Source organism: Myotis daubentonii, chromosome 7, assembly GCF_963259705.1.
Source record: "Myotis daubentonii chromosome 7, mMyoDau2.1, whole genome shotgun sequence".
Taxonomy (NCBI): Eukaryota; Metazoa; Chordata; class Mammalia; order Chiroptera; family Vespertilionidae; genus Myotis; species Myotis daubentonii.
In genome coordinates this window covers 54,945,014-54,958,388 of record NC_081846.1, presented here as the reverse complement: position 1 = coordinate 54,958,388, position 13,375 = coordinate 54,945,014, and the positions used below count along the sequence as shown (strand labels likewise).

The 13,375-nt window shown below is 34.4% G+C and overlaps 1 protein-coding gene across 6 annotated transcripts in view; it reads left to right on the top strand.

Moving 5' to 3' along the window:
• The window catches only part of TANK (TRAF family member associated NFKB activator), a 99,878-nt gene extending 86,792 nt beyond the window's left edge, over window positions 1-13,086 (top strand). For all 6 annotated transcript variants that reach the window (XM_059704277.1, XM_059704281.1, XM_059704279.1 and 3 more), the window contains 4 exons: window positions 1,882-1,958; window positions 2,621-2,736; window positions 8,373-8,941; window positions 12,539-13,086. In XM_059704277.1, the coding sequence (XP_059560260.1) occupies window positions 1,882-1,958; window positions 2,621-2,736; window positions 8,373-8,941; window positions 12,539-12,709 (933 nt within the window). In that variant the 3' untranslated portion in view covers window positions 12,710-13,086. The remainder of the gene's footprint in view (window positions 1-1,881; window positions 1,959-2,620; window positions 2,737-8,372; window positions 8,942-12,538) is intronic.
• The last annotated feature ends 289 nt before the right edge of the window (window positions 13,087-13,375 follow it).

Here is a 13,375-nt window from a genome sequence, read left to right as displayed (position 1 = left end):
CCTAAATGTTTGTCAGACAAAAAGTATGTAGCAGGAAATGTTCTTTATTTTACCCCAATCTGACTAGATATAATATATAAAATCACAAATTGGGTTGCCAAGATTTTATTTTACTAATTACCAAAGTAATACCCTACTTTAGAAATGTTAAGCAAGCATTGGTATTTAGAAATATTTACTAGAAAAGCTGGGAAATATCTATTTATATTAAAGCCCAGCAACCAAACAGCAGAACGACCAGAACAACTGGTCGACCAATCGCTATGACGTGCACTGACCACCAGGGGGCAGACACTCAATGCAGGAGCTGCCCCCTGGTGGTCAGTGTGCTCCCACAGTGGGTGCGCCACTCTGCTCACCAGGATGAGCAGCTACTCCCGCAGAGGGAGCAGCCGCTAGCAGGCCCAGGGTGAGGCCGAGTCTCTGCCCCTATCAGATACCTGAGACAATCCGGACTCTGGCCTGACCCCACCAGCTGATGCAGGCCCTCTAAGGTGTGTTCTAGAAAGAGCACGGGGAGCTGGCATAGGCGGATGGCAAGAGGGGATGTGACTGAGGACCCCCGGGGAGGCTGTCCTGATGGCTGAGGATCCTGAAGCATGGCTGCCCAGAACATCCCCAGTGGTGTCACCACCTGGCATCACACATCAAGGGCATTCACCGAGTGGCTTTGGGGTGCAAAGCTCTCTTGCCAGGTACCTCCAGGACATAGAACATACCTTTACCAAAGACATCACCCTGAAATATCAGCTCAGACTAATTTCCTCATTCAGCTGCCACTCAAGAGGGTGGGTCCACCGTCGCTCGGCTGACCGGGATAAGCAGCGCTCCCACAGCAGGCAGGTCCCTGCAGGCCACGCCCCCCACCAGTGCATGAATCCATGCACTGGGCCTCTAATATATTATAAAAAGCAGGAAAAGTAGAATAATAAACTGAAATAAATTGGAGAAGATAGTAATTTTAAGAAAAATAAGAATCTAGTCTTTTTCTTAAAGAATAAATGAGACTCCTATGAAATTGAAAGAACTTTTTGAAAAGCAAGATTAAAGGGAGATATACTCAGATGATAAGAAACAGTAAGGTAAAATCACATAAAAGCTACGATGACCTTAACTGAATAAAATCTTAAAAGTCACTAAAAATAAAAGTCCACTGTTTTGAACTTAAATTTAAGTCCTTAACCGTTTTGACTGAATTATAACTTATAATTGTATGATACTAGTACTTCTTCACATCTTGGAACTTGTCAACTTATAACTTTATAAGGTACACAAAGTTTTTTAGGTATGATAGAATTTTTTTTTAATCTAAACCATACAATACATTATATCACATTTTTCAATATTGACTTTTAGATGTCAGAATAAATGTAATACCAGTGTAAGCCACAGGGTGGGAGTGAAAGGCAAGAACTTGTGTTAAAGAAGCTTAAATACATAAATTGCACTATCTTTAAAATGCATGTTAAATGCTAAGGAGCTGTTGCTTGGTTTCTTCCTCTAATACAGCTGCATTCCCCAGCAAAGAAAAGAAGTGTACACACACACATTTTCTCCCCTAAACTTTCTGGTCATTTCAGGTGCTACTAGTGATCAGAGTAGCAATTTTGATCACTAGGTGGGTCTGAGGAAATTTCTTGAATTATCAGTATTGGAAATAATAATTGAACAGAAATACTTTGTCTTCATCCTATTTTTCTGCCTTTGTTTTCCTTTTCCCCTTATTTTCATTTAAAGGGGAAAAAAATCTTATTATATATCTGTAAGCTACCCAAACTTATTTTTCAATGAGGAATTTAAATTTTCCATTGTGTTTTTTGTTAACCCATTCTTATTGAGTTTAGAAGCAATTTAAAGTGTTAATTATTTTGTATCTCTAAGGAAAGAAGACAAGAGGTTTCTTCTCCTAGAAAAGAAACTTCACCAAAGAGTTTTGACAGTCCTGTATTCCATGAAAGGTAGTTCTATATCTTCTTTTTTTTTTTTTTTTTTTGCCAACTCTAAAAATTACAAATGTTGAAATATATTCTTACATATTTTGTAAATATTAGCAGTTGTAAGAAAATAGCAGCCTCTTAGAACTAGAAGAGACTAATCCAAGGCTGCTCAATGTGAAAATAACCTAAATAAGTTATACAGTTTATAACAGAGGTGAATCCAAAAATTGAATTTTCTAAAGCACTAATATTTTATATTAAGGATTTCTCAACCAACTATTACGGCCACATTGTTTTATACAATGGCTCTTAATGTGAACTTTATCAAAGTGAGGAATATTTAATTTTCTTCTACTTAAGAAGCTTACAGAGAACAAAAGTTAATACAATTATATCTCTAATGTGCGAATTAGACCGCATAAGTGTGATTTATGAATAAGTACATATGTTAGTCTGCCCTACGTTTATGTATTAGAACTTTCCATTTTTCACTTACTTTGTGCCTGGCTCTCCAAACATTAGAATTGTTTTGGGGGATATTTTCTAGGAATTGAAACTTTTTTTAACTTTAACTTTTCAGTAATTATTTTATGATACATAAATATGTGCTGTATAATTTGAATTATGATTAAAGAATATTTGAAGAAATATCCTTAAATTTTTAAATATTGATTTATTTTTAGGAGTTACATAGAGAAGACTTTCTGGGATCTGAAAGAAGAATTTCATAGAATATGCATGCTAGCAAAAGCTCAAAAAGACCACTTAAGCAAACTTAATGTCTCAGCCACTGCAGCTGGTAAGGTTTGACTTAATGTAATATTAGTATTATTGATAATAATTTTATTGGTTGACATTTCTTTTTTATTATGGAAATATTTTAAGTGCTCTTTACATTTTGTAATGTATAATTTTATGTAATTTCTTGGCTCCCTCTTTCTTGTGTGTGATACATATAGTAGATTAAATTGAATGACACAATTACTAATCATCTTAATGAGAAGTTTCACCTTGGAAAAAGTACAAAATACAGGATATATCTCTAATAGTTTTTAGTTGCTTTTCTGGGGTCTTATAAAACATTAATTCATATGTTAGTAAGCAATCTTATAGCTACACTAACATATATGAGCTGAGTTACATTATAACATCAGCTTTGTTTTTAACTTCTGTCTGAAAGTTAATTGAACACTATAGATAGATGCTTGTAATTTGGTTTGAGAAATAAACATTACACATTTTGTGAGGCCAGTTCTGTTGGAGGCACAAAGTACAAACTTAGTATTAAAAATAACTTAAAAGGAACATCTGTTCTACACATGTTGCAGTGTTTTTTTTAAAAGCTCCACCCTTTCCTAAAACCTCAGACTGCCTTCCTGGTGTTTGCATCAGTAGTTCATATGAGTAGCAGAATTCTGGGGATTGAACCTGGCTACCAAGCACTTATGAAAACAAAAGGAAGGTAAACTGATCAGTTATGATAAATTCTCCTTTACCCTTGTGATTTGAGATATTCTATATGCAATTCCCAAGAGATGTGATTTACAGTTTTCACTCTGAAAGATGTTGCAGCAGTGCTGACTAACACCCCTTTAATTAACGATCACTTTCCATTTCTTATAGCTCTTATATCTAGGCTATTTAAAAATTATTCTGTAGTATGAATTCACTTTTTGCTTACTACTGCCATTTTATTTTCAGAAAAAGAACACCATGTTGTGTTGGAAAAACAAAACAATCTTTGTAGATAGACATAATGTATTGCTTCTCTTCTCTTCCTCTTACCTCTCCAAAGTAATTTTTCCATCTTAATTTTTGTCATGTTTATTAGAGATTGATTGATCTGTGCCAACTAAAAACACTAGGTACTTAGGAAGCGAAAGAATTATTTTTACTTAAAATATACTAGCTATAGAGAAGTACTACCTGGAATTCATAAACATGCTTTTTTGAACATTAACATCTTATCAAAACATCGAAATGGTGAAATATTCGTTGGCCTTACCACATTATCCATGGCTTAATACTTTGACCATTTCTAAATTGCACAGGTCTAAATCTAGTATGTATCTGTCAACTAGAACACTGAGTGTTTAACTTCAATTTCTTCCCCATTAAAGCTGCTTCCTAACATTATTCTTACGCTTTATATTAACTAGCACAAAAAGTAAATATAACACTATTCTTGAAATGTTTTAAATCTGTTGTGCCACAGATTCCACTGAAGTTTTGCTGGATCCAAACAGAAACCAAAATATCAAATATTAGGCTGTTGACAGTAGTAGATCAAAAGGGAAAAGAAATGTTTTGGAAAAGGATGTCTAGGCATGTTTTTCAAGGATAAAACACTACTTTGAAAAAGTATAAAGGAACTATTTCAAATGTGATTTGCATAATACATCTGAAAAAAGTAGATTTAATGTTATTGTCCCTGTGTTTCTTTTGTTAACATTTGATTTTTACTTTTAAATAAACATAATTCGTGAAAATTGCTGTTAGTAGACTTGTATGTTTCCTTTTTATTACTTTCGTTTTCCATTTCATCCACGTATGGCAATAGCCTTGAGAAGGAATAAAGATAAAAATGTATATTTAAGCAAATGTAGCTTCAAAAAAAGCACTTTGGTGGAAGGGAGGGTTCTATTTCAGTGGAGATCGGGGCAAAAGAATAATTGGATTAGAATGTCACAACCATCAGATTTTTTTATTTTGTCGATATACAAGTTAAACTGTAAAGTAGTCTCAGTGGATCCGATAGCCTATACTTTAAAATTTTAAAAATCTAAAAATATTTCTCATTTTATATTTTTTCCCCTGCAAAAAATAAGTTTTCTTGAAGTAAACAAAATAGAAAAGCAATTTGCTCACCTGATCATGTTTCTCAGTACACTGTTAGTGCTTTTGTGTACCTCATTTGAATGTTAAGTTTTCTAAACTTGGATTTCTAGAAGCCTTAAAAATCATACGTTTAAATTTTTTTAATTGACTTCAGAGAGAAAAAGAGAAGGAGAAAGAGGTAGGAACATCAATGATGAGAGAGAATCATTGATCAGCTGCCTCCTGCATGCCCACACTGGGGATTGAGCCCGCAACCTGGGCATGTGCCCTGACCGGGAATCGAACCATGACCTCCTAGTTCATAGGTCAACACTCAACCACTGAGCCATGCCGGCTGGGCTAAAAAAAAATGTTTTTTGGTAGAAAGTAACTTTCATTGCTTGAGCAGATTAATTGAGAAGATTTTTTAAAATATATTTTTATTGATTTCAGAGAGGAAGGGAGAGGGGGAGAGAGAGATAGAAACCTCAATGATGAGAGAGAATCATTGATTGGCTGCCTCCTGCACACCAGTTGGGATTGAGCCCGCAACCCAGGCACGTGCCTTTGACCAGAATCGTACCTGGGACCCTTCAGTCCGCAGTCCGACACTCTATCCACTGAGCCAAACCAGCTAGGGCCAGAAGATTTTTAATTTTTTTTGTGACTGATCTATGCCAGGTAGTTATGCTGAAAGAAATATCTGCTTTAATACAGCTGTTTGGGTTTTTCATGTTTTGTTCACAGGGAGGATCGGAAAAGAAATTCATAGCACATTTCTGTCATTTTGTGGACTCCTCTGTGTATAGAAACTGGCATGTTCAACTTAGCATAATGGTCCAGAGCACAGGCTCTAGAATTAGGTTGCCTGGGTCCCAGTGCCAGATCTACCACTCATCCATTAGCCAAGTGCCTTGGAATTACCTCTCCATGCATGCCTCCTTTCCTCATTGGTAAAGTGGGGATAATAAAGTATCTATCACGTGAATATTTTGAAAATTAAATGAAATTGTGTATATACAATGATTATAATAGTGCATAGCACATAGAAGCACTATTAATGTTGGCATTATCAGCAGCAGCAGACTCTTCTTGTAACAGTCATTTCAATAAGTGTTTCTTCCTTCTCAGGTGATACAGAATTTGGGTGCCTCAACTGTTGGTTTTCCTTATTTGTTATTTGCAATTAGCAAGTATAATCTACAAAGAAAGTACTGTTTCCTAGAATTTCTTGCCACTGTTAAATCTACTACTAGGAAAATGACTACTTGAGAGTTAATGGATTTTAAGAACTTCAGCAGACAAAGAAATCTTGCTAAACAATTAAGCTTGATCTCAATTACTGTACCACTCCTAGGCCAGATTATCTAGCAAATGTAGATTCTTATACCTAGCTCTGAGGGGAGGAGAATACAGATTCATTCAGACTGCATTTATTGAGGGCATACTATGTGTCGGGCACTGGGCACAGTACTGGGAATAAGTGGAAAACAAAACATAGTTTAGAACCTTAAGAAACCACTTTAAGTATACCTTTAAGAAAGTTATGCTTATAGGTACAATGCAGAGTGTTTAGTCTGCAGAGCACCCAAGTCATGCATAAACCAGTCTTGGGAAGCCAGAAGAGCCATCCAGATAAATTAATATTTAAGCCAAGGAATAAAGAGTAAGTAAGAGTTAGACAAAGAGTAGTGGGATGGGACACCAGGTAGTCTGCACAGCATGTGCAAAAACCACAAAAGAAGAGAGCATATCTATTTTGGAGCACTATACCGAAGTTCATGATAGCCAGAGTAAGATGTGAGACAGGTATAGTGAATATGAGAGAATGGAGAGTTAACTAGAGGCTGAAGGCCATGGAGAGCCATGAAAAGGTTTTATTAGGAAGGTAACAGGACCAGATTTGCACTTTAGAAAAATTAAGGCAGTAGGGAGTGGGGAGATGTAGAAAATGGATTAAATATGAGATAAATTTAGAGGCAAGGGAGCAGTTCAAAGGCTATTATAATAATCTAACAAGAGAAGGTGGTCTGTACTAAAAAATATAGAAGGTATATAACAGAGGGACCAAACAGTTGGATTATTGGAATGCAACTTGGTATGAGACTGCAAAGACCCTAGGGGAAGGGAAGGAACTGACTTCTCTTAAGTATCTACTAACCTGAACAGATACTGTGCAAGGTGCTTTGTACAACTGTCTGCTTAAATCGGCATCCAAAATTGGTCAATTTTCCATTCATGAGTGTACAACTTCATTGATATTTACATTGTTAAAGTGATAATCATTTTTAATTTTTATTGTTTGCCCATTTAATGAAAATACATTATCAACTTCCAACCTCACTGCCTTCTTGAAGTAACATTGTAGAGCATAACTGAGCCTTTTCTAATGTCTCAGGATCATCAACATGGAAAGTGCTTTGATCATTGTTTTTTTGTTTGGGGTTGTTTATTTGTTTGTTTGTTTGTTTGTTTTTTCCTTGAGAAATGTAGCCCCTCCTGGCCCTAAACAAGACTAGTGTTTTCTGAGTTCTTATATCTGCTTTTTTTTTTTCTTGTCTCCTCTCCTGCCTTCAGCTCTTGTTGACAAGTATATCTGCCTTCAACAACTCTATGCATACATTTTAATATGCTGCTTCTAACCAGCTATGAGCTAGGGACACATAATCAAGCTTGTTAGAATAAATCTAAAATGAGAATAAGAGCAAAACTCATATATCTGTGGAGCTTGAGGCTCTAATTCTGACTCCTGAGAAGTTCCATTTATTTACTTTTTTAGCTTTGCCTATGTCCTAGAGAGCTGAATTTGTTGGACAAGTGACTTCTAGATAAATGAGCTACAGAGGCCCTGGTATCTATCTACCTGATATCTACCTGTTATCTACAGAGGCCTTTTTTGTTTAATCTATAAGATGAGCTTTTATATATTCATATATAATTTGCTAAACATGCATTCCAAAACTTCATCCTTCTTTTACCTCTACTCTCTTCTTTCTCCCCAACCCCCGCCTCCTCCTCCACCACTCTCTCACATAGATTATTGAGAGTAGACAGTGGCTACATAGATTGGTGAAATGCTGTCACACAGTAATATTAGGGGAAATGAATGACCTTTAAAATTTTTGCTAATTTTTGCTATATGCTAATTCATATAGGTTTTTAATCTGTAATAAATATGTGTGTGTGTGTGTGTGTGTGTGTGTAATCTCATAAGGATTTTCCCTTTTAACAAGGTATTTGTCTAATAAGCAAGCTCGCAGTTGCAGCTTCTCTTCCTGACAAAATTTTAAATGTATACATTACAAGCAAACGGTTTTGGGTTTTTTTAAGTGTAGAAGAGTAGAACTGTGAACAAGATGCAAAGTTTACAGCAAAAGACCTGGGGGGAAAAATACAAAGCAGTTAAACTGCAGCTAATAAGCATGTTCCAGTTCACCCACCAGAGAATGCTAATATTTCTGTGTAAGACAGTAGCAAATGTAAAAAATCACAGTTGTCTTCAGTTCCTATAAAAACCAATAGAAAAAATAATGCTCATCTGTCCAAGGCTAATGGCATTCAGACTGTTAAGAATGATTGGTATATGACTGTTTTCCTTGTGTGTTCTTTTCTCTGCAGGAACACAGTGCTCGGTGCCTATACAGTGTACAGATAAAGCAGATAAACAAGAAGCGCTGTTTGAGCCTCAGGCTAACGATGATATAAATAGAAGTGCATCCTGCATCACATCTGTCACACCAAGAGGACTGGGCCAAGATGAAGAGGACACCTCTTTTGAATCACTTTCTAAATTCAATGTCAAGTTTCCACCGATGGACAGTGACTCTACTTTCTTGCATAGCACTTCAGAAAGACCCAACGTCCTTGGTCCTGCTGCATCTGAGGCTGTGTGCCAAGATAAATTCAATATAGATATCAGAGACGACCTGGGAAACTTTGTTAAAACAGAAGAAACTTTATTTGAAATTCAGAGAATTGACCCCATAGCCTCAGCTATACAAAACCTTAAAACAACTGACAATACAGAATCCTCAAATCTTGTAAACACTTGTATCAGGACCACTCTGGATAGAGCTCCGTGTTTGCCACCTGCATTGTATGTAAATACATTACCACTTGAGGACCTGTCTCATACACCTTTTCCTTCACTTGATTCCCCAGGAAAAGCTGTCCGAGGACCACAGCAGGTAACTGTTTTACATTAACAAGTATATTATGTGTGGACACACATTTTGCCAAACAGGCACAGATATACATCTCTTTCAGATTATTGGACATCCTTTTAAACTAATGAAAAGCCAATTTAAGCTCCCAATAAAAGATCCAAGCTCTCTAATAAATGACATGAAATTATAAAGGATGAATATGGGAAAGCTCTATTATAAAGTACCTTAATTAAAACTTATGACACGTTTTAAAATATACATAAGCCTTATCCATATCTAGCACGTGTCACTTTCTTAGTCCCTTTACAGAGCTCTCACTCAGCATCAGTGTTATAATGGGATTCTTTTTTAAATTTCATACTGTGAAGCAAGTGGCATTTCTCTATTTAACAGTTTGTGTAGATCATACTCATCTTTACAAGAATCTGTGATGTAGCATAAGGAAATAATTGCATTGTATATTCCCATTTATCAAAATAAGTAATCTGTCTTTCAACTAATAATCCTATTACATTATCATTTATACTGTACATAGATTTGTACAGTTCAGTTTTGGTTTCTAATCTGGCACTGAACATGCAGCCTAACATATTTTTAATAGTCTCTGCATATATATTATTTTAATTAAATACTTTAATGTTCCTAAAACTTGCAGACTTCTTAATGCCCCCCAATCCACTCCTACCATCCTTTTTATTCAGGTATTATCACAGGATAATTTTTTTTAGTTTTAAAAAAAAGCTTTTAATGCCTGAAGGCAAATGAAAATATATAATTATTAAAATAAACAGACACTCATGAAAATACAGATTGGTGTAAATGTCTATATAACTTGCAGACATTTGTTTGATTTCTCTTTGTCTTAAACAACTTGATGAATACCCTTTGGCTTTGTAAGTACTCAGATAGGCTATAGACTTTTAAATCAGCATACAAAGGATGCAATAGCCAAGCTGTGGTATATTTTAGTAGTGAGGAAAACTAGGCATCTCTGACAATAAACTTAAATTACAAACTCACTTATATTCTACTTTGTACCTTATTTCACATCATAGTCTTAGTGATAAGTTACTACTAAATGAAGCAAATTAAGCAATTTCATTTATTGCAAGTAGAATTCCTGTGGAGCTGTGAAATGCATCAGTTCTAATGCTTGTTACTTTTTTCTCCATTATATTTCTTGCTTGTCCTTTTACTAGTTAGTTTGCCTGTGCATTCATGTTTCAGTAGATGGCACCCTGCATTGTGCATTTGCTTTCTGTGATAGAGCAGGGAAGCAGCTGCTATGTGATTACAACTTGATGGAAAAGTATTCAAAGCTTAAAAAATTCAGAATTGGTGTTGAGCTGTCACAAGACATGGGGCATAAGGTTAGATAATTGATATTTTGGCAGGAAAGGCAAAATTAGTTTGATTTGAAAGCCATGTTACAGTTCAGGATTGAAAAACTATTTCTTAAGATGGGTTTTTAAAAATATTTTTCTATTTTATTTGTATTAATAAAGCTAGTATGGTAAATAGAATTTGAGTTGAAATAACAGGAGCAAAATTGTGGTTACATCTTTCAGATTTTTACTTTTTATCAATCATTACTACTGAACACTTTTTTTATACGTTCGGCTATTATTAGAAAATCTAAAATATAACTTGCTTATTTTTGCTCTGTGTGACTTTCTTTTCTTCCTACTTTTGCTGAGTCAGTCATTGGGACCCCATCTAAATTCTATGAGGAGATCAAATCTTAATTAATAGCTCCTTATCCAAAGAAAGATAAATATGGACTTTGAAGATAAATTGCAGTAGAAGATTGGCTCACCAAATTTAGAAGCTAAATTGCTTCTAAGTCTATTTCTTAGTATTTTATAGATCTTAATAATTATTTTAGCATACCTTTTATTTATATCTAAATCAATTTCCCCTTAAGGTGGTAGGTAGTAATCAGTTGTACTTTTTGTTTAAACTGCAAGCAGTAAAATTTAAATCTAGCTAACTAGACATTTGCTTATATACTCAAAATGATTACTGCTTCTTTATCATGAAGAAAGGTTTTTTCAAAAATTATTTCAGAATGTATGTTTCAGATATTACTGTTTTATGTAATAAAATTACCACTTCTCACAAAAGGAATTGAGTCAGTGTTATTATTAGCCCTCCATACTAATATCTAAATGTCTCAAATAGTGATACATATAGTGTTTTTGTAAATGATTGGCTAACTAGAATGAAAGAGATTGATTGAGGGAATGAAAACTAACACTGTATTAGATGTTGAACTAGGCTATTACTTTAAAAACATATTAGTAATAGGAACACAAAGGTGTCTCTTTAAATTGACTTTTTGAGGTGATTTTCCTCAAACTATCAGCATTTAGCTATGTCAAGGTAATTCATCTATGCAAGGTAAGAAAGCAAGTTTAAAAAATAATTTGGCTTGCAACACTTTAGGAAAATAAGATAGTCCAATCAACAAGTATTTATTGCATACCTCCTATGGAGCTAAAAGGCTTTTCCTTGCCCTTCTCGTATAATTTTTTTTTTTTACTAATAAATTCAGTTATTTAAGGGTATTTATATGCTGCTTATAGTTTTGTTGAATTACAATTTTCTATAATTCTATAATTAGGTAACTATTAACAGATTTTACTTCATTCAGCCACTAAAAGGAATAAAGAAGGCCAGACTATGCACTATGTAACAGGAGCAAAATAAGAAAGAATAAATCAGGTGTTAGATTTTGTTGAATGATTAATTTAAATGTTTGTGGTGTGTTTTCTTTTAATATATATATTTTTTATTTCAGAGAGAAAGGGAAATGGGGAGGGAGGGAAAGAGGGAGGGAGGGAGAGAGAGATAGAAAAAAACACCAATGATGAGAGAGAATCATTGATTGGCTGCCTCCACGCCCCCCCCATCGGGGATCGACCCCCACAACCAAGGCATGTGCCCTAGACTGGAATTGAACCTGGGACCCTTCAGCCCGCAGGCCGACGCTCTATCCACTGAGCCAAACCAGTTAGGGCTAAATGTTTGTGATTTTTAAAAAAACACAAATAATCAATGGAATTTGTCTGGTAGTTTCAAAGAAAAAAAAACTTTTCAAAAATCAAAAAAACATTTGCATATGATTTACTCATTATGTATTTGTTTATAAGTAGTGAAATTTGAATTTCTCTTCATCACAATGCATGTATATATACATATTATGTCTAATGGACTATGTATTAATAAAGGCCCTATAATTTAAGGTTTCTATTGTAAAATAGAAAAGGTAGAATTTAATTTTTAAGGTCTCAATTATTGACTGTTGTTCTAAAACTACTGCCTTTGTGGTACTGGTATTAAAATATGCTGGTGCTAAAGTTGGAAAATTTTTAAATATGTGAAGACAAAGTACATGGAAGTGTATTTAAGTGATTTTTAATCACAGTTTAGTTGTACCCCTTATGAAAAAGAGAATGTAGTCATGTCTCACGCTAACTCTATGGAAAGGTAATTTGCTTTCATATTAGGGATTTCATATATATGCACATAACCCATTCAAACTATTTGAATTTGAAATTCAATGAAAATTGATTTTAAGTACAAATAACAGGAAATGTTTTTCTTTGTTTCCTGCAGCCTGTTTGGAAGCCCTTTCCTAATCAAGACAGTGACTTATCATCGGTACTAAGTCGCACAGGCTCAGAACTGCATATACCTCGAGTATGTGAATTCTGTCACGAAGTTCTCCCACCATCCATTACTTCCATGGGGGATTTCCTCCGGCATCTTAATTCACACTTTAATTGAGGAGACTTAAGACGCATTTGAAAACAGACATGTCACTGTTCTATGTGATGATTTGGGATTTGTAATACTGTAGATACTTGATTGCAAAGTTAGTTCAAGATCATTTATTGAAAAATCACAGATATTTGAATTTTTTCTAAACTTATATTATAACCCTCCTTTATTATCTTTTAAAAGATCAAATTGCCGTTGATTGTGTTCATGTTTACAGTGTTTATTACCATAATTCACAATTATGTATGTGACGTAACAGAATTGTATGACCATAATTTATGTTTGTTTCAACTATCTAAGCCTAGTGCTTGGAATCCTAGTTATATCTATTGAATTTGGTGATGTCAAATGTTTCATTTGTTTTCATTAAAATTTTTAAATTATTTATGCTCTACGTGATATGCTTTTTTAATAAACCTATAATAGAGAATAGCAGACAACATGAGCATCTAAATACAAAACCTAAGACATTTGTTGCCCAGTGATAAAATCACTAGTAAAACAATTTAAACACTTTAGATTTTTTTAAAATAATATACTTGGTTTTAATTTTTCTGTGTAGCTACATGATGAAATGAATTAAGTATTTAAAGAGCTACTTATATTGTGATCATCAATGTGTTCTTTGTTCCTGAGTAAAAAAATGTAAAGGAAAAAACACACATTTTTGGA